Source organism: Lissotriton vulgaris, unplaced genomic scaffold, assembly GCF_964263255.1.
Source record: "Lissotriton vulgaris unplaced genomic scaffold, aLisVul1.2 SCAFFOLD_640, whole genome shotgun sequence".
Taxonomy (NCBI): domain Eukaryota; kingdom Metazoa; phylum Chordata; class Amphibia; order Caudata; family Salamandridae; genus Lissotriton; species Lissotriton vulgaris.
Genome location: NW_028243475.1, coordinates 745,807 through 768,622, shown reverse-complemented (window position 1 = coordinate 768,622; position 22,816 = coordinate 745,807). Strand labels below are relative to the sequence as shown.

The 22,816-nt window shown below is 44.0% G+C and overlaps 1 protein-coding gene across 1 annotated transcript in view; it reads right to left on the bottom strand.

The window, feature by feature from the left end:
* Positions 1-22,816, bottom strand: part of LOC147668338 (rho GTPase-activating protein 39-like) — a 343,470-nt gene that overhangs the window by 212,845 nt on the left and 107,809 nt on the right. Inside the window, exon 2 of the mRNA XM_086948589.1 lies at positions 14,503-14,934. Coding sequence (XP_086804715.1) covers positions 14,503-14,934 — 432 coding nt within the window. The remainder of the gene's footprint in view (positions 1-14,502; positions 14,935-22,816) is intronic.

The window sequence follows — 22,816 nt, the reverse complement described above, 5'->3', positions numbered from 1 at the left end:
GTAGTCCAGGCGTGATTCATGGTCCTTCCTATTAAAGGTGCACGATGAAGGGGTGTCAGAAGGGGGTTCGCCCATTAGAAGCCCTTAACGCAAAATTTAGTGTTAGGGACATAATTTGGACGGCAAAAGGGGACCAAGATTTAGGATGGGGGGATTGGCATGGCGGGACCCCCCAATAGTCATCTTCATCAGTAAGGGCACCCTCCTTCAAGCCTTCCAACGGTTCAAAATGACAGTTAAAATCTCCGGCCATCACAATCTTACAGTCGATGGGGAGTTGACCCAAAAATGACGAAAGATCGTCAAGTGTAGATGATTCCATGGACGCGCTAACTGGGCGAGAGTAAACATTAATGATTGCCAGATTGAAGGCATTGGACCATTTGAGTAGAACACATTATATGTCCTGCGAAAAAGTGGGTACATTCTCAGCATTACACCCAATGTGACTAGCTACCCAGACCGCCAAACCACCTGAGGGCCTCCCTTTACCACTCCACTTAGCTTTGATTTCAAAAATTGCATATCCAACTCGAGACAGGGGTTCCCTGGCCCAGGTCTCTTGAAAGAGACAGATGTCGCAGCTGCCCACTAAGGAATCCCACTCATTTTTGCCTAAGTTATTGACAATACCAGCCACATTCCAGGAGAGGACCTATAAGGTTCCGACTGGAGTCTTTGGTCCCAGCCCCCTGACTATCGCATGTGCGGTGTCCGACGGTACAATTTCGGGCCCTTGCAATGTTGCTACCAGGGTAGGTGGATCTACGGGTGGTACATTAGGGCAAGGTGGACTCGAAAGTGGGTAATTTATTTGGGCCAGGGAAATAGAAGAAATTAAGCTCTCCCGGGGGCATGCGTCAGGGTCATGAATGTTGTTATCAATTACGCCTTTTCCTCTCCCCGGTCCTGACGGTTCACCAACGATACTTTGGGTATGCCCGGTAGAAGCACCCTTCAGGAGTCAATCAACCTGGTCAAGGCAAGTGAATCTGTTGGGGTGCACAAAGTTGCCGTGGGCAGGGATATCAATGCGGGTTGGCCTGTATCTTGACCCATCAACAGCAAATCCCACCCTTGTCCAACCATCGTCTCTCCTCATAGTCAAGTCTCGTAAAGTAGGAGCCACAGTGATTATGGCAGTAGGGGAAGGAGGAATCCCAACATTAGCCCCGCTAGCTCCATGCATATCTACTCGTAACCCTTGCGGATCGCCCCCATTACCACTTAATCTTTCTATTGCTAGAAGTCTAGCTTCAATAGAGTCCAGTTTGAGGGAGAGAGGATCCAGAAGACTTTTAAATATGTCAGTGAGTGAGCAGATGATATGCTCAGATGCATTGGAAGTACCCCCTCCAAAAATAAATGGGCCGGTATGCGTGGGTAAAGGGTTGGGGGTAAGGGGTAGAGGACTCTCAGTCTCCCCGTCGTTCCCCGTGGTGGAAAATCCGGGGGCGTCCAAACTATCTTCAGTAGTGTTCGTGGTGGGATCAACTTTAGCCCTTTTCGCACATTTAGACTTCCTAGATCTTTTCCTTTTCGGGGCAGCAACTTCTCTTTGACCCATTTGTTCCATTACAGTAGAACCATCCCCCATAGCCCTAGGTGGGACTAGCTCTGCAGTGGGGGAGGAATCCACCTCATTAGTGATGTGTACTGAGCCTCTATCCGTGGGTGGATTAGACGGTGTTCTTAGCTGTTGAAGGACAGACTCTATGGTTTGGTCAATGCTATCCATTAGAGATAAATGCATAGCATCAAGCAGTGATGATCTGACAATGGAAGAGGACCCCGGAGAAGCCAGGTTCGACTTTTCTATACCTTCGGCAATTTGCTTTTCTAGCACTGTGAGCCCCTTATTTACCACTGTGTTTGCCTTTGCTAGAAAATTATCCAAGGTACCTGAAACCATGGAGGCTGCCTTGCTTCTTGTTTCTCTTGTAGCCATTGTATAGAGTCCAGACTACCAGGTAGCCAGGCAGGAGGGTAAGGGTGGTCAGGAAATCAAAGCGTTAGGGGGTGGCCCGGTCCGGTCTCTACCATTCTCTAACGGCCTCAAACGGCCCGCCCTTTGCCCGGGCTTAGCCCGGCGCCTGCCCGCGCGTGTCCAGCGATGCGCGTCCATGGGCGTGGTCTTAAGGACTATTGGCCCCAGGGGCATGGCCAAACGGGAAGAGTCTCCAGGTGCGGCTGTTCAGCACGCCGCTTGGGGTCCTGGGACTCAGAGTCCCGCTGCACCGCCGGTGACTTCTCTGGCCATGGTAATCCAGGAACCTCTTTGGCAACAGGTGAGGGACTCCTCGCAGCTCACACAACTTCGAGCGGCTGCCGCGAAGCGGGGGCAAAGAGTCGCGGTCTGGAGCGCCCAGAGTGGGGGGCGCAGCCAAACGGGAAGAGTCTCCAGGTGCGGCTGTTCAGCATGCCACTTGGGGTCCTGGGACTCGCAGTCCCACTGCACCGCCGGTGACTTCTCTGCCCACGGTAATCCAGGACCCTCTTTGGCCACAGGTGAGGGACTCCTCGCAGCTCACACAACTTCGAGCGGCACCCCAAATGCAAAAATACCGCTCGCAAAGGGCCAGTTTCTCAGAATCTAGCCCTTGTCGAGCGGATTTTTGTTCGATGAATCTGGCCCCTAGAGTCCTTGGGCCAAAGGGTTTCAAATGGGCAGTTTCCACAAGATTCTCACCCTGCATGTACCTCCCACTCACTTGGTAAGAAATCCTGGATTGATTATTCAGTAGTATCTCTTAATCTACTCCAGAGATTTAATTTTACTGGATTGCAAAAACAAATGGGAGTGATCGTAGTGAACAAATAATAGAGTTAAAACTACACTGTGTAAGACATGAGAATTATATGACACTTCCAGGAGAGATAACTACGGTAAATTATAAGAGGCTTTACTGGTCGGAAACCTCTAAAGCCTTCGATCACAAAAACAGAGCAATCAATGGTTGAACATTGTTTTGAAGGTGATTCTCTCCATGCAATCGGAAAATGGGCCCGTTTTACAAAAAAATTAATGACAACCTATATTCAAAAAGAATGCATTAAGCAGCAACAAGATAAAAAAAATCACAGGCATTTGTAAAATTGTCTCTTGAATGCTGCCTGTTTAAAAGAGAGCACAATAAAATATTGAAAATTGTAAAGAAGTGGCCAGATAATCAAGATTAGCGTGGTAAATTAAAGAAGATTAATACAGATGTGAGAAAATTAATTTGGAAGAAAAACTTCAAGCAAATAATGCCCTTTGGGCTAAAACCCTATATATTAGCAAGAAGAATAAAACAAGAGAATTTTGGAAATTGATCAATAACTTGAGTAAAGCCAGTAGGACAACAACATCATCTTTAGTAACTGAATGCGGTTGGATTACGTTTTTACAATTTCATTTGAATTACTAACCAGATGTAGAGTTTACTCCAAGTCCAGATAACACTAGACGACCAAAAGACAATAATGAAAATTAATTACATACAACTGAAGATCAAGTATATGAACTCATTCATACACAGTGACTTGATGGAACCCCTGGTCCCAATGGGATCCTAGTTGCCCTCTGCAAAGAGAATGCTCCAGTCTGGGCAGGTTATTTAACAAGAGTCTTTAATCAACCATTGCAATCATCGATTATACCGGAGTCTTGGAAAGGCTCGATAAAATCACCTCCCTATAAAAGTGGAGAGTGGGCAAAACCAACAAATTATAGATTAATCACATTGCAAGACACAGGCTAAACTCTTTGCAGGAATCCTACTGACAGAATATCAGAATGGGCAACAAAGATACAGATAATTCCGCCAAATCAATTGGGTTTTATGCAAGGACAAGGTACAGCAACCAATATTTTAACACTTGCAATATTAATTGAAAAATATAAACTGAGGAAACAACTACTGTACTTATGTTTTGTGGATTTTAAATCAGCCTTTGTGTAAATCTGCAAATTCTCTGGGGAAATCTACAGAAACAAGGTATCGGCCCTGGCCTTTTAAAAGCAATTCAATTACTATATTCCCGAGACCTGGGTTCGACTAGGCAAAAGAACACCTATATTAACAGATAGACATATTTCAAATCTTTTATATGCCGATGAGGTTATTTTTCTAAGTCAAACAAAAATAGGACTACAACATCTTATATAAACGGAATATCAAAATACTCAATGGAGAACAGGATGGTAATAAATGAGGCTAAAACGAAAGTAATGGAAGTTAATAACAAGGCACTGAAACGCAGTAAATATCAATGGTATTTGTAAAATCGACAATTAGAACAAGTGAAAACCTATAAATACCTGGGTGTTTTGTTTGCTGACAAGGGCTCATTTTGTCAACATGAAACAGAGCTGATAAAGAGAAGTAACCACCTATGTATGGCATTTCGTACATTGCAGAGATCCTTGGGAGGGCTTAGTTATCTCCCACTGCTAAAGGTAATAAATGCAAAATTGTCGCCCAGCATCACCTACAATTGTGAAGCACTTTGCACCAAGGACTCTGTAATCCTAAATAATGTTATTACCAAAGCCTATCAGTTTTTGCTTTGGCTTCTCTCCAATGCATCACCTGCAAAAATTAGACTGGAATTTGGTATATCCAATCAGCACATTGCAAGTATGGGTCAATATATAAAGGTATGGAACTGAATAAAAACAAATACTTCTAATCCAATGTGTTGCTTACTCGATCAAGAAATACAGCTGAATCAAAGTTCACAATTTTGGAAATATTTACAAATAGCATTGAAGGAGTTATCAGCACATGAGGTTAGGGATATGGCTGTAACATCAACATCCTTCAAAAAGGCAATTAACAGAATAACAAAACGAATGTCATTGTTGAAAGATAAAGAGCTGTTTTCAAAAAGAGCACATGCTTCTGAATGAGTATAACATTTCCAAATAGCAGCCTTATTTAGAAATACCTTGGTCTGCAAAAATAAAAAACATATTCATTAAAGCGAGATTTGGCCATCTTCCAGGATCAACGCATGCAATGCCATGGTTGCGACCTTCTAATTCAATCCTCTGCAGACTATGCAACTAATAAATAAAATGGGAAGAAAATATTATCCACTTAGTTTGCATATGCTCAGCAATGAAGGAAGAAAGAAGGAGATATTTAAGAAGCCATCATAATAATCGAGGATTACTAAATTGTAGACACGTTCTAGTAGTCTCTTTTAAGCCAACGGACATAATCATGAATGCAAACTTCATAACATTTTTGATTTTAGCAAAAAAGAAACTAGAATCTTGTGACTTGAGTATAGCAAACTTAGTTGTTTAAATTTAAAGACACTGTTAAAATTCAAAAGGTTTTTAAACTATCTGGTATAGAAATCTAATTTGCACAGGACTATTTGCACTTTTAACAAAGAAAAGAAAAAAAGACGTGCATATATAAAGGACAAAAAATAGGGTTCTAAAAGTAATGATCTTATTGGGTATAATTGTCCTTTTTTATATAATGATATGAATTGTAGATCTGTAGTATGGAGGAATCAAATCGTCCCACATTACTTTTCTTTTTACAGTAGGCTACTTTCCTACTCATGCTTTCATTGTTCCTTGGAACTGACGCATTGCTTTTATCATGGTTGTGTAATGCATGAATTTACATTGTATGACTTTAAATATTCAAACAATAAAAATTTGAATTGGAATTTGAAATGGTGAAACTGTTGCTTGGGTGAGTCAGTTTCAGCTTCTTCCATGTGTCAGCCCTCCCAGGGTAATGAGGGAGAGTCAGTTTCAGCTTCTTCTCTGTGTCGGCCCTCCCAGGGTAATGAGGGAGAGAGCAAGGAATTCCATTTGGGTTGGAGGATTCAGATTTTCTGGGGAGTCCAGTGGAAGGGGTTCAGGGCAAGATGGGTTGACCTCCGAGTTGGTTTGTGTGGACAGAAGAGGGGATACACAGCTGGAAGATTTGTGGCTGTTCTTTTATTCTGACCCTTCATCCTCTGCACCTGCCTTTGTTTTGCATTCTGCTTCTTGTTTTGCGCTGAAGCTTCCTCTGGCAATGGGAGTGCAGTGGCGGGGTTTACTGCATGGTTTGCCATAAGATGATGTGCAGGTACCCTGTGTAGAAAGCCTGTGATTGGTATCTGAGTGTTAGTCCACCCTGGTGCCTCAAAGTCAGGCTCCCTATGGGGCTCCTGTGACTGGGGTGCTCATCCTAGAGGAGTGCTCCTTCTTGAGCTCCGCTTTAAGTTCGTTTAGGACACTGCTTAGCATAGTCTGGAGGAAGTACAGCTTATACACAATTGTTCCACAGCTGCAGATCAGCTTTGCCTCTAGCTGTGCCTGCTTGATCAGTGAATTTAGATTCCAAAACTTCTCATCTATGCCTGCGCCGTAAAGACCTAGGTTACCGAGTAAGGTCAGTTGAATAGCCATCTTGTTGGGCTGGTACTAGAGGGCATCTTCGGACCACTGCAAGGTGTTTAACAGGGTTGCCCATGCATTGTCCATCTGTGGCGCAGCGTTCTTCCTGTAATGTGATTCCGCCCCTCCTTTAAGGGCCTGGACGGCATCTGGAGTGGAAGCACTTCTCTGTGAATCCAATGTGTAGGACGCCAACATTTCTGCCCATTCCTAAATGCCCAGATATGAGAGTGCCACCTGCAAATCCGCCAGGTGTCCCTGGACCTCTAGTTCTTCTTGGAGTTGTTCTTGATGTGCTGGTGGTTGCAGGGTTGGGGTGGCTTTCTTGGGGGGTGAATCTGGGCACAGTTTTGGGTCAGTTGGGTTGGTGTCTAGAACAGGGAAAATCGCCTGTGCCTTGGCCATGCTGTCATCCCGAAAGGATGTGGGGCAAATCTTCCAGGTGACATGTCTGGTGTCCAGCCTGAGATATCCAGTTTGATGACCTTCTCACCGCCCTTTGCTTTCTCATGGCGTGAGTGTCCTCCTAGTGTTTTGGCACTCTTGGGATTCCTGCATTGGTCGGGTAGCTTGTGCTGGTGATGGCGTACCGCCATCCCTGGTTGACACCTGGGGATCATTGTTGGTCATGGGGTTTCTACAGTTCATGAGAACCTCATATGCTTGGATGTTTGCCCTTCGGAAGACTGAAGCCTGTAGGGGCTCGAGTGGTGGCTGCAGGCCTTGAATTTCGCTGCTGGGTGGAAAGATGGTGGAACTTGCATCTTTCAGGAAGCAAAACTTTGACTAAACGTTTGGTTGAAAGGAGTATGTTAGGCTTCTCTTGACGCAGTCCGCTGACTCATGCGCGCTCCAACCCTGCATGTCCATGTCATGAGGCCCGGAGTCTGTTGTTACTAGGGGGACTATTCGCTGCGATTGCACCCTGCCTTTTGCCTTTTACAGAAGCAGTCTTCTTCCGCTTTGCATTTCCAGCACTAAAGGGCAGTCCCCTCGTCTTCCCTGGCCTCATGGGGATAGGGATTGGGATTATCTATGAAGCTAGGAACCCCCTTGTTGCACCTCACAGAACTAGTTTTTTTCTATTACTTAATTTCTCCTGATGGTTTGCTATTCCCTTAGTTTGTTGTTTTTTTCTGGGTTTTTTTGTGACGCTGTAACACTCTGCTCACATTTTCTTGTTCTTGCTCTGAGTTGGCTGGCAAGGTCGCTGTGCTCAGGTGCTCCCTCCTTTGTTCTTTCCAATTTTGTTTTTTATTTTTCACTTCCTTTCCTCTTGTTCTCTTTGATTCCGTCACCTTTTACCCCTGGCTTTGTTTGCTGTTATTATAATTTGTGGGTAGTTCCTAGGTTCACACACGTAGCAGCTATACTGCAATCAGTATAGCTGTCACCCTGAGCACAGGTTTGTGCTGGTCCTTCAGCCAAAGTTTATCCAAATTAATATTCAAAAATCCTAAATTAATTCATAAGTGTCTTTATTGCACTTCTCAATAGTTCATTCCCAAATGATAACAATTCCCAATTTATGACGTCCAATGCATTTCGGCAGGGTCTCCCGCCTTCATCAGGGAAATAATTCTGAAAATCCAAAAAACTTACAATCAGTTTCAAAGCCCACTTAAATCAGGTGAACTAGTTAAACAACTAAAAAAACGTAATTAAATGAACATTGCAGTCAATTTAAACTTGGTGCATAAATATTCCTGTACAAATTTCTAGTGGTCAGTTGATGTCCATTACTTAGTTCCGAATTATTCCGTTTTTTGCATGTAATGTGTTACTCGCATTATCAACAATGTCTGGCTTCTAAACCACTACCGCTCCTGGCGCTAGTAATGTTACCGCTGAGGCTTCCTACATCGTGTCTCTAAACACACGGAAATTCAATAATGCAATGCCCCACCTCTTAAGGCTACTGGTTGCACTGCCGATAAACCTGTTATTTCGATGCCTCTAACATTGCATGCTGTTTTAAAATCAACCCTCACCTCGACGTATTTCTAACAAATAACACCCGGTAGTATGCGGCGTGTATGGGACATACTGGCTTCTTCTTCCGTGTTTCTATGGTCGCGCTGTGCCGCGCATGTGCTAATATGCCCTTTCAACGTGTGTTTTCTTTAAAGGCGTACTATCATTTAAAAAAACTGTATGTCGACAATGTGCTAACGTTGCCGGTTCGATCCCCAGCGGGGGTATAAACTCAACTATGCGATTGCGCGCTGCGCATAATTAATATGTCTACATAACAAGCAGTTATTATGTAGACATATTAATTATGCGCAGCGCGCAATCACATAGTTGAGTCGACAAAGTTTTTTTAAATGATAGTACGCCTTTAAAGAAAGCACACGTTGAAAGGGCATATTAGCGCATGCGCGGCACAGCGCGACCATAGAAACACGGAAGAAGAAGCCAGTATGTCCCATACACGCCGCATACTACCGGGTGTTATTTGTTAGAAATACGTCGGGGTAAGGGTTGATTTTAAAACAGCATGCAATGTTAGAGGCATCGAAATAACAGGTTTATCGGCAGTGCAACCAGTAGCCTTAAGAGGTGGGGCATTGCATTATTGAATTTCCGTGTGTTTAGATACACGATGTAGGAAGCCTCAGCGGTAACATTACTAGCGCCAGGAGCGGTAGTGGTTTAGAAGCCAGACATTGTTGATAATGCGAGTAACACATTACATGCAAAAAAACGGAATAATTCGGAACTAAGTAATGGACATCAATTAACCACTAGAAATATGTACAGGAATATTTATGCACCAAGTTTAAATTGACTGCAATGTTCATTTAATTACGTTTTTTTAGTTGTTTAACTAGTTCACCTGATTTAAGTGGGCTTTGAAACTGATTGCAAGTTTTTGGGATTTTCAGAATTATTTCCCTGATGAAGGCGGGAGACCGTGCCGAAATGCATTGGACGTCATAAATTGGGAATTGTTATCATTTGGGAATGAACTATTGAGAAGTGCAATAAAGACACTTATGGATTAATTTAGGATTTTTGAATATTAATTTGGATAAACTTTGGCTGGAGGACCAGCACAAACCTGTGCTCAGGGTGACAGCTATACTGATTGCAGTATAGCTGCTACGTGTGGGTATTCAGCACATTCCAGGTGGGGAGCGATACCTTGGTTGAACGGAAAATACATGAAACCTTGGATTAAGCGGTGCACGACCCTACACCTTTAAGCTCAATAGTTCCTAGGTTCCTCAGTCTACTTTGCAAAATAAAGAGCTCTTTTAGAGGACTTTGGTAAAAGCTTATTATTCAATGTAGGTAGATAGCACCTGTCTGACCAGTCCAATCAGATCGGCGCTGCCTTTCCTCCCCTATCGGCGTTCTGTATGATCTTCAGCCTTATTGGGTAGGAGGTTTCAGGAGCACGCTGTCTTTTCCCTGTCTTGGGTCACAGACTTGGCCTCAAGCTGGGATGTGGTAAAAGTGAGTGGTCTGAGCAGGCCCGGGCAGCTGATCAAACAAGGACAAGGTGTTGGGGGCCCAAAGTGCTGTTAGGTTTTAATGGGTGGTAGGTTGAGGTTGGAACTTGGGAACTCACTGGTCGAAGACAGCTTGGCAGGGCTTGAGAAGCTTAGGAGCGCACGAGGCAGCAGGCGGCACCTAAACCTAGCTTAACCGCCTCTGCCTCCGCGCAACCCCCTGGCAGGGGCCTCCTCTACTAGGGGACTCCGCTGTGTGGTTCGTCTCCTTCCCTGAGCTCGCCTCCCCCTCACCTAGCCTCCTGTGGGACGACCAGCCACTCCATACTACTCAGCCTCTGCAGTCTTCCCCTCCAGCCTCTGGAGCTCGCACAAAGTGGCCCCGCAGCTCAGGTCAACCCGGCATCAGAGCACCAAACCGTGTCTGCGCTCGGCCACAGCTCTGCAGCAACTTTCGCACTGATTCACCTGCCTCACGCTCTCACGCAGGAACACAGCTCTTGTCATAGCTATGGAGAGCACACTTCTACAAAATACACTTTTCCTTGCCTCTCCCAAATCCACACGAGCACTCAGCAGGGCCCGTGATGTGCAAGAGGCCTTCATCTGCAGGAGATGCCGTACTTATATGAGGTTACCGATACTCCCGGACAATAACAAGATCAGCAACTCTGGATGCATTAAACACAATATTGATATCAAGGCTCTCCGATATTTGTCATCTATGACATCAAACTATTTCACACATTCTTACCCTGCCGCAGACGTTCGCCTACTTATTGTGGCTCTAAGCAAATGTCTTCTAGTTTTTTGGGAGGCCCTTGGGGAGGCAGTGATGAAGACAGAAAAGAGAAACAGACACAGACGGGAGGCATAATTGCAGGGAGCTCATTTATAATGGAAATGCCTTATGATTTGCTGTCCAAATATTGATAGGGCAGGGAAGACATCTAGGAGGTGGTAGGGGAGTAGGAAGAGTTGAGTGCTGAGCAGGAGTAAGAACTGAAGATGCCCAGGAGTGCAAGATGAATATAGCCAAGAAGTGACAGGTAGAGATGACTGCTGGAAGGATGATGTCACAGCAAGAACAAGTTTGCTCATCAGTGTGGCGGGGCAGGGCATTGCCCCAGGACGAAGCAGTGAGCTGTGTCCAGGACCAAATGGGGAAGAGCTTGGGGGATATTGGCGCAGAGCTGGAAGAGATGCCCAGTCATCATGTGGATAAAAAAAGTGAAAAGCATGCCATGCAAGCAGAAAAAACTGTGGCGAGGAGCGAAAAGGAGGACCAGAGAGAGGCTTACAGGTCAGGAAGGTGTCTACCCAGCAGCAACAGGCAGGGGTCGGACAGCAGACTGCTTGTATTTAGTAAAAGGTAAGCAGTGACGGCTGCATGCATAAAGATTTCCTGAAAGTACAAGCTTAGTCTTTCGATTCCAGTGTAATTTAATCCAGGAACAGATTCTGTTCATTCAGCTCCCATCAGAGTATTTGACATATTATATAAATGAAGAACATTTGTTTCTAATTCTGAAGTTTGATCGAAACAAAGATTTTAATAGGATCCAAAACAAATCAAGACACTTTACTTGGTGATGCACAAATGATAAATATTTGCTGAAACTCAATTTCCACATATTACCATTTGTGCAGAAATATAGTGCTATTAGTAAAACTGCATGTCTCTGAAAAATGTGTGGCCATTTCAATGAAAAATATGCTATTTCTAAATGACCATGGGCTACCACACCATGCTGTATTAATATATTTACAACAGTATGCCCCAAAATGCACCACCAGCCACATACTACACCATTACCACTATCCTGCTAAATGAGCTTGGCTCATATGCTACACTTGTTTTTTGTATGACACTTGGATCTGCTCATATGCTACGCTTGTTTTTGTGTAACACTTGGATTTTTCACAGCCCCTATGACTTCAGTGATGTAACATAGATGGTAGCACCCCATAATAAACTGTTCCAACACCACTGGAAGGGGGGGGGAGAATCAGAGATAGTTGCAATGCCCGGGATGCCACTCTGGCCATTGTTGCAATTGTGCTCCATTGTGCGCAGAGGTGTCAGTATTCCTCGGGTGCAGTAGGCATTAACTTGACTCTCAAACTCCATCCAGAGGTCTCTGCAGCTAACACTGCTCATGCAACAGCCTGAGTCCTCCACCATTCAGGAGTCTTCAGATATTTGCTGACTTTAGAGGCTGGTGGTACCGGAAGCCAGCCTTTGGCCGTCCTTTGCCATCTTTGGCTTGGCTCCTGTAATAGATCCTTTGAAAGACATCTAGCAACTCCTTTTTTGCCCACTTGAGGCAAATGTAAAAAAAAAATACATAGCCTGAACTTTCCCTCAAGGAAATTACTGTTATTCCACATTTATGAGAAACGCTGCCAACTACACGGTTATGGGGAGAGAACCTATAATGACTGCGAGGAAATAGGCTGCACAAAGAATAAAATACAGAGCTTTATCTGACACATGAGTTACGAGAAGTGTGGTCTCTATTTCCTTAGAAAGTAGTTGGCTTAATATTTAGAAAAGTTTCAAAGACTTGGCCAACACACGTATGTAAAAGAAGCACACAGTAAAATCTAGCTGAATGAGCAGATGTCTACTTCTACCAGCTACAGCACAAAACTAGACGATTAGTGTAAGAAAAAAAACAGAGAAATCAGGAACCTAACACAATGCACCACTCAAAGTAAACCCTGAATGCGACAGAAAATAAACATTGTGGGATTAAAAGCAGGACCACCTGAAACCAAGGGGGAAAAAAGAGAGATCAACATAGTCACAAAAAAAGTGTTTGATGCCTAAACGACCATAAGAATAAACTTCGCCACACAGGTCCTTGGCGCCTTTGTGGAGGAGAGTGGGGGATTTGCTTCCCGTCAGGCCGGCTTTCGACCCCGGCACTCCACTGAGAAGGTGGTCATCTCTGTGATGGATGAGCTTAGAGAGGGGCTTGATACCAACACTCCTCAGTCCCTCGTCCTCTTAGATCTCTCCGCCGCCTCTGACACGGTTGACCATTCCATCCTTCTCGCCTGTGTCAAGGCGGCGGGCATCGAGGGCCCAGCTCTGGCCTGGATTAGCTCCTTTCTAAGAGATCGCTCCCAGGCCGTTCATCTTGCTGAATTCACTGCCCCCCCTCCCTCAGTTCAGTGTGGTGTCCCCCAGGGTTCCTCTCTCTCTCCTTTATTATTTAATCTGTATATCTTTCCACTTTTTTTTTGCACTTCAGCAAATGGAGGTCACCGTGTATAACTATGCTGATGACCTCCAACTCATTTTCCATCTGTCACACTCCCCAACCAGCATATTTAATTTCCAGTCCGTCATGCTGTTCATCAGTGATTGGATGAACTGCAACCATCTGAAATTAAATCCGGACAAGACTGAACTTGTCGTCACTGGTAGCACCCCCAGCCCCTGGTCTCCCAACTTTTGGCCTCCCTCCTTGGGCATCTCCCCCACACCCTCCTCCTCAGTAAAAACTCTAGGGATCTCACTCAACAAACACCTCACTCCTCACTCCCAGATCAGTTCTGTTGTTTCTTCCCGTTTCTTTGCCCTCCATACTAAACGGAAAAATTCCCGGTTTTTCTCCTTTCCCGCCCTTAAACTGATTCTGATGGCAATGGTCCTGTCCCGGTTGGACTATGGGAATATTGTGTATAATGGCGCTCCAGCATATGCCTTTCGCCGTCTTCAGTTAGTCCAAAATCAGGCTGCCCGTCTGATTTATGGCCTGCCCAGATTCCAACACATTACTCCCCTACCCAAATCCCTACATTGGCTGCCCATTAAAGAACGGGCTCTCTTTAAATTGGGCTGTACCACCTTTCAGGCCTTGGCGGGGACTGCCCCAGATTTTATTTCTTCCGCCATCAGTGCTTACTGCCCAAACAGAGAACTTCGCTCTTCTGCTAAATTTTTTCTTTCTGTCCCCCGGTTCAAAAAAAGGAAATCTGGGGGTTTGAAATTCACTGTCCTTGCCCCCACTTTTTGGAATTCCCTCCCCGTTTACATTAGATCTATTTCCTCTTATCTTGAATTTCCCAGGGCCCTCAAGACTTTTTTATTTTCTCACGCCTTCCCACCTCAGTAACTCCGTTGCCCTAGCCTTGGGTTAAGCATCCTTCAGCGCCATGAAACCGCCTGGTATACGAGCGCTATACAAATTCCTGTAAATTCAAATTCAGTAGTTTCTAAACAATACAGATATGCTGAAAAACAAAAAGCGAGGTAAAGACTGGTGGCCATTATTGTCAGTAAATGTTGTTCGGGTCCAAACAAAAAGTAAGTGGATGGGTCTTGTGATGTGTGTGGTCAACAAAATAAAGGTCTCTGAATGTACACTTATCTCCATAACGTTTAACACAATATCGGAACAAAGCTATGATACCTAGAGATGACTTGCCACTCATATATGCCAACATTCTGGTAGCCTGTGATTGTGATCTTGCAATTTACATGTGTGTTTGGTCCAGTGCATTGATAGACAGCACCATTGTGAGCCTGAAATATTACAAATACCAAAGTACACAAAATAAAACATTGCCAAGTGTAGAGCAGTTGGCATTACAACGGAAAGTGTTCTGCTGACAGTTCTAAACACAAGGGTCACCTACCTTCCCGATTCCTTCCTGCTATCCAGGCTGTCACCCTTGCCCCGGGCCGCCTCCTTCCCTCGCTCCATTTCCTGCATGAGTTTGATGTGGACGGGGGTGTTCCTGCCGTCGCTGCTCGTGCTGCCCCGGTGAGAGGGCCGCTCACTGCTCATCCGGCCCCGGAAGTCCGACTGGGAGCTGCGCTTCATGGCCTGCAGCTGAGCCAGCGGCACGATGTCGCAGTTCTGCGGCCTGTGCCAGACCGTCTGTCGCGAGATGGCATTGTAGTAGTAGAAGCGGTTGTTGATCTGGTCGAACAGCTCCCACCACTGTTTCTCATCGGACTGGCGCACGTTCACGTTGGCGGGGGGCTCCCAGCCGCACTCCCCCGTCACGAGGTTGACGTACATGCGCTCCCGGGAGCGGGGCTCGATGATCTCCACCCAGTCCGAGCTGAAACGGGAAAAGAAAGGCACCGTGAGTCAAACAAGGAGCGGGAGTCAAACTGTGAATGCGGCGGGTTCTGAGTTAGGAAACATTCACGTGCGCTCGCTCGCGACAGCTGCTTGCATCAGCCTCACTCACTCACACCTGTCGGCCTTTCACACAGCTGTCCCTCTAGCAAACAGAAAAGAAATACAACTTCATGCTGTTTGGAATGGAACACGTTTACATGTCCGACCCGTATTCTACACTAAATGCTCTTCTTAGGAGTCAACCTCGTCGTGTTTTGTTGTGCCCGCTATCACATGTCAATTCACTAGCACACGTGCAGAACAAAACTGCATTAAGACCTCCGGACCAAGCAGCTTAACCCCAACCAAAATAGCGAATCAGAAACACCAGCAGGCCAAGAAAAGGGAATATGTTACTGTAGGCCAATGTTCCGATGGTGAAAAACCAACAATAGCTTTGTTTTGGCGACTACTAGGGTAAACAATGCAGCAATTAAGCTGCTTTAGGGTGCAGCAGCTGTGAGAAAAAAAACCCGACAGAAAACAAAACACATCCTTTACATTTACGCAAATTGAGTGATCAGCTTAAAACTTGTATAGGGGCGCAGCAAGCTCCGTGTTAATACTACTAATAATTCGGTCTCTGTAGGCCCGTTTTAAAAATTATGTGTTAATGTACTCCAAATCCCCACACCCTAAAAACTAAAAGATAGGTTGAGTGTCATTTACACGCAAGAAAACACCATGTCGTCTTTAACTCCTGGAATGGTCTGTGGAAACCGGCACTTGGACCCTCAGAAAGTGTTTGACAAGCCGAGACAAACACACTGTACAAGCAATAACTTGGGAATTTTCATGCCTGTGTTTACTGCCTTTCAAAGTTGGCTTGAGGGTATTGCGAGAGACAATCAATACAAGGCTTGATGTTGAGGAAAATCTAGAATTTAATTAAGCCACTTTGAAAACTTGAGTTTGCTTTTTTTCCAGTGTTTTGTGCCTTCTAACTTCGAGGTGAAAATCTTTCATCCGCAAGAGCCTGCAAGGCCCTTCCTTTATAGTGCTGTTATGGACGCCGTCTCGTCTTCCCCAGTATTAAGTTGAAGTATGTTGACCCTGTAAGTCATTCTTCTTTATATATTTGTATTATTCTAGAAGTAATCGGAGGCAGAAATGTCTGGTGTGCTGTGGTTTGTAATTACCTTCAAATTATAGGTTTCCATGAGCGGGGAAGATTTTGTCCCTAGGGAGATGGTCCACATGAAGTGGATTTAGTCGGCCAGTCAATAGGCATGCACCCTTTGAAGAAAGTCTCACTTTGGAGCCTCAGATTCAGAACAAAAAGCATTCCAACACCCAGAAGTAATTTGTGCAAGTACTTCTGTTCTATTTCTTTCTTGAGATGCAAAAGCAAGTTCTTGCAACGATAGGCTGATATACAGATGTATATTGCTACTCAACTCATGTTACACCACCCTCCAGCCCCGATTCGAACCTGTGAGTGGAGACATTAGTCCACTGAGCAGGGACATTTTAAGGATTAGGGGGGCCCTGGGCCAAACGTATTCTGGGGGCCCCTGTTCAGAACAGCTTTGAATTTATGATCCAATTTCAGGACTTCAATACTCTCCCTGGCCTGGCCACTAACAGACCACAGGAATACAAGCCATATTTAAAATATGTTTACATACATTATTCAGGAATAGTGGCATATGTTTTTAATATTGTAACACAGCAGCAGCGCACTAAAATTACAGCAAATAATCTCTAGGACACCCTCCCATTTCTCATATGTGAAGTCCTGTTTAGATCTCAAAAAACTTTTTTATGGATGTTGCTGAAACAAACACATTTTCCTGCAAAAAATCTGTAATAGATTCTCAAACATCATCCACATTAAAAATAAATTAAAGGAAAACCGTCTGATTAAGGATTATTGAAGGTCATCAGGTCAAGACAATGCAGAACAGAACTGGCTCTGTCAGGGTGCCCCCTGAAAAGCTGGGGCCCTGAACCAGAGCCCCCTTTGCCCATGCCTTAAAATGTCTCTGCCACTGAGCCACCAGACTGGGCACCTGATGAAATCCAGACTCTGTTTTCAATTTTTAGAGTTTTCAGCCCTGCTACGCTACTACTGAAAGTTGCCACCCTGCTCCCCCAAAATAAATGTTATTTTGGACCGGCTTGATGTGGGAGCCTGTGGCATTTAGTTTAGTTTTCGGTTAGGGAGTCTGAGGCATTTCTTGTCCAAAATAGCTCTTGCCTGTAGGAGTGGCGGGTGAACACTGTGCAGTGAAAACCCCATAATAACATGGTCAGATTTTAGATAAACAAAAGTTAGGTTTCATGAAAAGAATTCATCTTAGAAGCACCAAATCTTTTTCGCACGTGATTGTAAATAATTGTAAGTCACCCAAAGTGCTGGAAATCAGTTTGTGCAGGGCAAAGACGGAATTCCATATAGTATATGACTTGAACTTAGCAGGTACAAAAGGGGTGGTGCAGAGGTCAAAAGAGTCAGCTGTGGTTGGCTGCTGGTGCTTTGACTGCCGTAGGGTAGCACAGAAGAGTTGAGAAGCCTGAATACGGTTTACTACCTCGTCTCTTTGCATTTTGTGAATTCCCACCTGTGAGGATCTGAAAATGGGCGTGTAAACTGCGACATCGCATTGACTATTCCGGGGTGATTTGTTCAAATGTCACCCTTGGAAGTACAGATTCAAATATGTTCCTGCAGTCAGCGGGCCACCGAGCAAAATATCATCTTGGCTGCAAAACCGACTGTGCCAACTACCAGCGATGACCGGGTTATTTTTTGTTGCTGCGTCTGCCTTTCCACATTGGATTCTGCTTTTTATACAAAGAATCTGTATTCGAGAGGACTTGAACATCAACTGCATCGGCCTTTGAATATATATCACAAATTTGGACTGACTAATTTCTTGGCGTTCCATTTGGTGCGTTTCTAGCTTTTAGCTTATATTTATAATTGTAATTATTTTATATAAACAATAAAAATGTATTTAACTTTGGGCTCTTAGCAAGAGCTTGGTCTTATCCAAGGGTGCTCAGGTTGTACAACCAATCCAATGATCAGATGACTCACACTATATCAATGGTGCCTTTCTGCATCTTCAGATTGTTCATACTCGATCATGATAACAACAATCACAGGCAGACCCAAGAGGTCTTGCTTACGAAAGTTAATGGTGTTGTCAAATATTTTTTTTTGCCATGTTGAACTGCAAGGGGGCTGCTGTGCAACACGGCTGAAAGTAAAAAATTAAAAAAAAGCACCCTCCCCAAACATTCAGCAATGCTTGAACATGGTTATAATGCTTTTAAGGACAGCTTTGAGTAATGACGATGAACATGAATACAGTGCAGCTCCAAAGGCGAACAAACATTGGACAAGGAAGCAGAACTCTAATCATGCTAAAGTGGAGGACGAAATACACGAAGAGGAAGTAAAACCAGCATGCGCTGACCAAATAAATGAGAGTGAGGATGAAGCTAACCAATGGTGAGTAACAACCAGGCTCTAAGCCCCTTTAAGTAAACAAAATGTCTTGTAAGCAACAGCACATGCGTAGTCTCAGGCAAGCCCTAAAAAAACATTGGCAAAGCCAAAAGGTCTGGTGTTTTTTTGTCAGTATTTTAGCTTTGTCAGTGCTGGTTTTATTTTGCCATGGTTTTTGTAAAACTTTATGTTTGGGGAGCTGGTGGGCTCTCACCAATATCTATTTAAAAAAACCCTGGCGAAAAACAAAACTTTTTTGGTATATAAAACCACATTCTGGCATAGCAATCCCTGGTACTGAAGGGATTACTTTGACAACTTTTTTCAACTTGCCCCTTTAAGGTGATTCTGAGAATGCACTTTAAAGTGTAAAGTTGAACATCTCCAAAGGTCTTGTTGTAGGCAGGAACCCCAACCAGTTACTCTCAAAACCTAATGTTGCACCTCTCTACGTTTCTATTTAATAAATTAGATCAGTTTCTAGTAGTCTATTAGTCAGCAAGCCTTGCATGTTTCACAAAACTTTCAGACCTTCCAATCATTGGATTCGAAAGGTTTTACATCAAACAAACTTCTGTGTTAGGTCTATGTGAAAGGACGGCATCCACTTGCATAACCCTGTGTTAAATTCAGAGCCACTTGAATTATGCCACGGGGTTGGAACAGATTATGCAGCTGGATTGGTTAAATTATGCTGCAAGAAAAGATAAATTATGCCGAGTAATACAGCATACTTTTGTGATAGCATTCACACCTAAAACAGTAATAAGCAACTTAGTGGTGACTGTCAACCTTGCGCGAAAACATGTGTCCCCACATTTTTACTAACTTTTGATCCATCTGACCTAGAAATGTTTTTTTTTAAACCTGCAGATTATGCAGCAGGTGATGGAGATAGAGTGGCAAATCTATACTTACACAGAAAAAGATGTGGCCACAGAATCAAGTAATTCCAGTTGCCCTGGTTAAGACCTAAGAACAATATGTAAGATAGCTCACTAAGTTGAGCATCACAGCTTCAAGCCACTGATGGCCAAATCAACCTTTTATTTTTCCGGGGGGGCAAAAATGTGTACCAAACAGTTGGGGATCGCTCCCTCCCATCTCTCTTACAGACAAAAATTATTTTAAATGGAGACTCCTGCAATTTGCTTATTTTATGGGCATAAAGAACAACAGTCCTGTGTCAAACAGTGGGTGGGACGGCAGAGCGCAGCGTGCCTCTACTTTTTTAAGTTAATAGAATCCGTTCCCCTACTTTTTTTATTTTAAAAATGTGTCCCAGGATGGCAGAAATAGCCGTTTATGGCTGTTCGGACACTGGCGAGGTGATTAGAGAAGGAAAAGGACTCTTGCCTTTTCCTTCTTGCCCAGAGATGACAAGAACAGTGTCCACTTCTGCTCTGCTGCTGTCAGCTGCCCACCCCCATCTTTCTTCCTCTAGTTCCCTCTCTTTCCGTCTCTGTCTCTGTCCTCCTCACTTGCTGAATGAAAACTGTGACTTCAAGAAACGGCTTTTACCCTCACTTTCCTCTCTTTTTCTTCATTTGTTCCCCTGTGAAATCGATCCAAAAAAGAAAGAAACACTTTTGGTGGAAAGGTCTTTTTCTGACATTTTTATATTCCAAAGTGCAGCCTCTGAGACAGAGAAAAAAAATTCAAAATACAAAAAAATCTAAGTAATGCAAGACAGAGTGGTCGCAAAGTGTCCAAATGAGTATATTATTCACACACAACCACATTAGCGCCACTTTACAGACTATGCCAGTGAAGCGCTACTTTCATTTTCTCCCCTTTCTTTCAACAACATTGTTTTCCAGAGGTGGGAAAGTGCAGCATTGTTGGAGGTACTGCAATACGTGCTTGATGTGTGGAGTGGAAAATGTTTAAGGTGATCCTTATCAGCTGTTTTACTTATTTTAGTTTTTTAAATGTGTACTGCAGCTCTGTGTCCATGAATGTGGTCTTTTTAAACCATACTGCTTAGGTTTTGTAAGGATATAAGCAATGGACAATGAAACAGGTCCCTTCCGGGCCCTGTTGTCATGTCCTTAACGTTTCAGGCAAAAATACTCATTGATTTCTGAATAACGAATGTAAAAGCGTTAAGGTAACCATGTTGATCCTGCTTACATTTCACATGCTTTACTTAATTTTGCATTCCTTGTGAGTGTTTGCTTTTTCCAGGATATTACTTTTTTTTCAGGCAGCATATTTCACTTGTCTAGTGCATAATTTGAATTGAGTCGCATTCAGATGTTTATAGTGGGGCACAATTGGGTTCTAGTTGAAGGCAGTGCGAGTTTCTCTCAGTGGGGCAGCATTTGCTGTGGCAATATGGCCAGAGCTGCCAAATTTGGGACTGGGGAACCAGGTTCAGCCTTCATGACAAGTCCACCAGATCACTCTCCTGAAGGAGCACATTCCTGTGCTAGACCTTAGAAGGCTGTGCCCACTAGACATTAGAAGGCCTGGTGTCTTAGCAGCAGCAGGTGGACCCTAGCGGTGGCAAATGTGGGTTAACCTTGAAGGCCTGTCCACCACAATCCATACGGAAGTTCATCTCTAGTCTTGCAGGCAGGCATACGAAGAAGCAGACCCTAGAGCAATAGTGACTCTGTCACTGAGGTCACAGGACCTTTGAGGCTAGTCTGCCTCAACCATTGGTACCTCCGTTGGCCTTGTTTCAGCAGTAGTAGTGCAACTCACCAGGGATCAGAAATGCAGGATTTGCAATCACACCAAACTAAGTTCTCAAACTTCAGGGTCTCTCTCCTTCATGCACAACAATTTTTAACTTGTGCTGCCTGCTTTGGGGCCACTGGAACTATGCAGCAATGGAGGACAAAATGATATTGCAGAGTTGAATTATGCAACAACAAAAAAGGCTGCAGCGTAATGCAGAACATTTTCTGATACTTTATTATTTTAAAATGTTTACACATACTAACAGTCTCTGCAAAGATTTTGCCTCATTAGTATCAGTGTAACATACAAATGCAGCAGTGAAAATGGTGCCCAGCCGAATATGCCACGTTACCTTGCATTGTTAATGCATGCCTTTACAATGCGGTCATTACAACGACAGCGTTGTAACAATCTATGCCTAGACTCTGCAAGTCGGAACAACGACTTGCTCTAGGAGGGGCGCTGGATGTTGGAATAGTATAATTTACTATTCCAACTCCAGTCTGTGCAACAGTAGGGAAGGTGTTGGATTTTAAATCCAACACCTCCTGACCCCTGGAGCAAGTTGTTGTTCTGACATGCGGAGTAATGGCATGTATAGTAACTACCGCGTTGTATTGGCATGCAGTGTTTCGGTTTCGTGGTAAACAATATTTACCTGACCACCCAAACTTTGCAAAGAGCCCTCCACTTCGCAGCAACACAAGTCACATTTTTTTGTAACTTTTGATCCGTTTGAGCTATAAACAATTTTTTACTTAAAACCTAAAAAGCTATAATTATGTGGAAACCTTTCCAAACTAGGATATTTTGGAATTCATGTTTGAACTGCTCTTGTGGATAAAGGGAGGAGAAGTGCTGAAGACAGAAACTGCATGGCTCTGCGACATATGGATTGTGATTCCACTTTTAAGGGTATTTGAGACTTTCTGTGATTGCAAACATATCCCACTTTAAGAATGTATTCTAATGTCAATAACTCATATTAAACCTTAATAAACATGTGTATCCATTGGTTGAATTAAATAGCGTAATAAGCTGTAACTGAACAGTGAAATGCCAAACAAATACTAAAAATTGCGATGTTTGCTCTTTTTGGTCACACCTCTAACTCAGCCCACTGACCAAATCCTCAGGTTATTCCTGCCCTCTTATTCTCCACCCACAGTTCCCCTACTTTTTTCCCCACTTCCACCACTAGTGTCAAAAGAATTACATGTTCTGCTTCAAGGGGACGGAGGGTGGATCCAAATGCCTGCAATGTTGAAGAAATAAAATTTAAATAGGACATGTATGTGATGACATGGGCCAAGAAGTGTAACACTTTGAACAATGTTCAATGGATGTTACTTACAGCACACACTTTTGTTTTTAATGGATACATGCATGAAACCAGTGGCAGGGAGCATGAGTGAGGCATGGGTCACTATTTATTTGTATCATTCAGTTCGGTGATGGTGATGGAAATGGCAATGGCCTCTCACTTACTCCTGCTACTCCATTACTTGCTGCCAACAGTGCCCTGCGTGCCTGGGAGCAAGGCAGGATTCTCCGATTTGTCAACAGGCTGAAGAAAGGAAGATTTGCACCTCAGCTGCTCTTCAACGCCTTGTCAGGGGCAGTAAGCGCTATATAAATGACATTTCCTGGTCTGCACACCTGGTCACCAATGGAC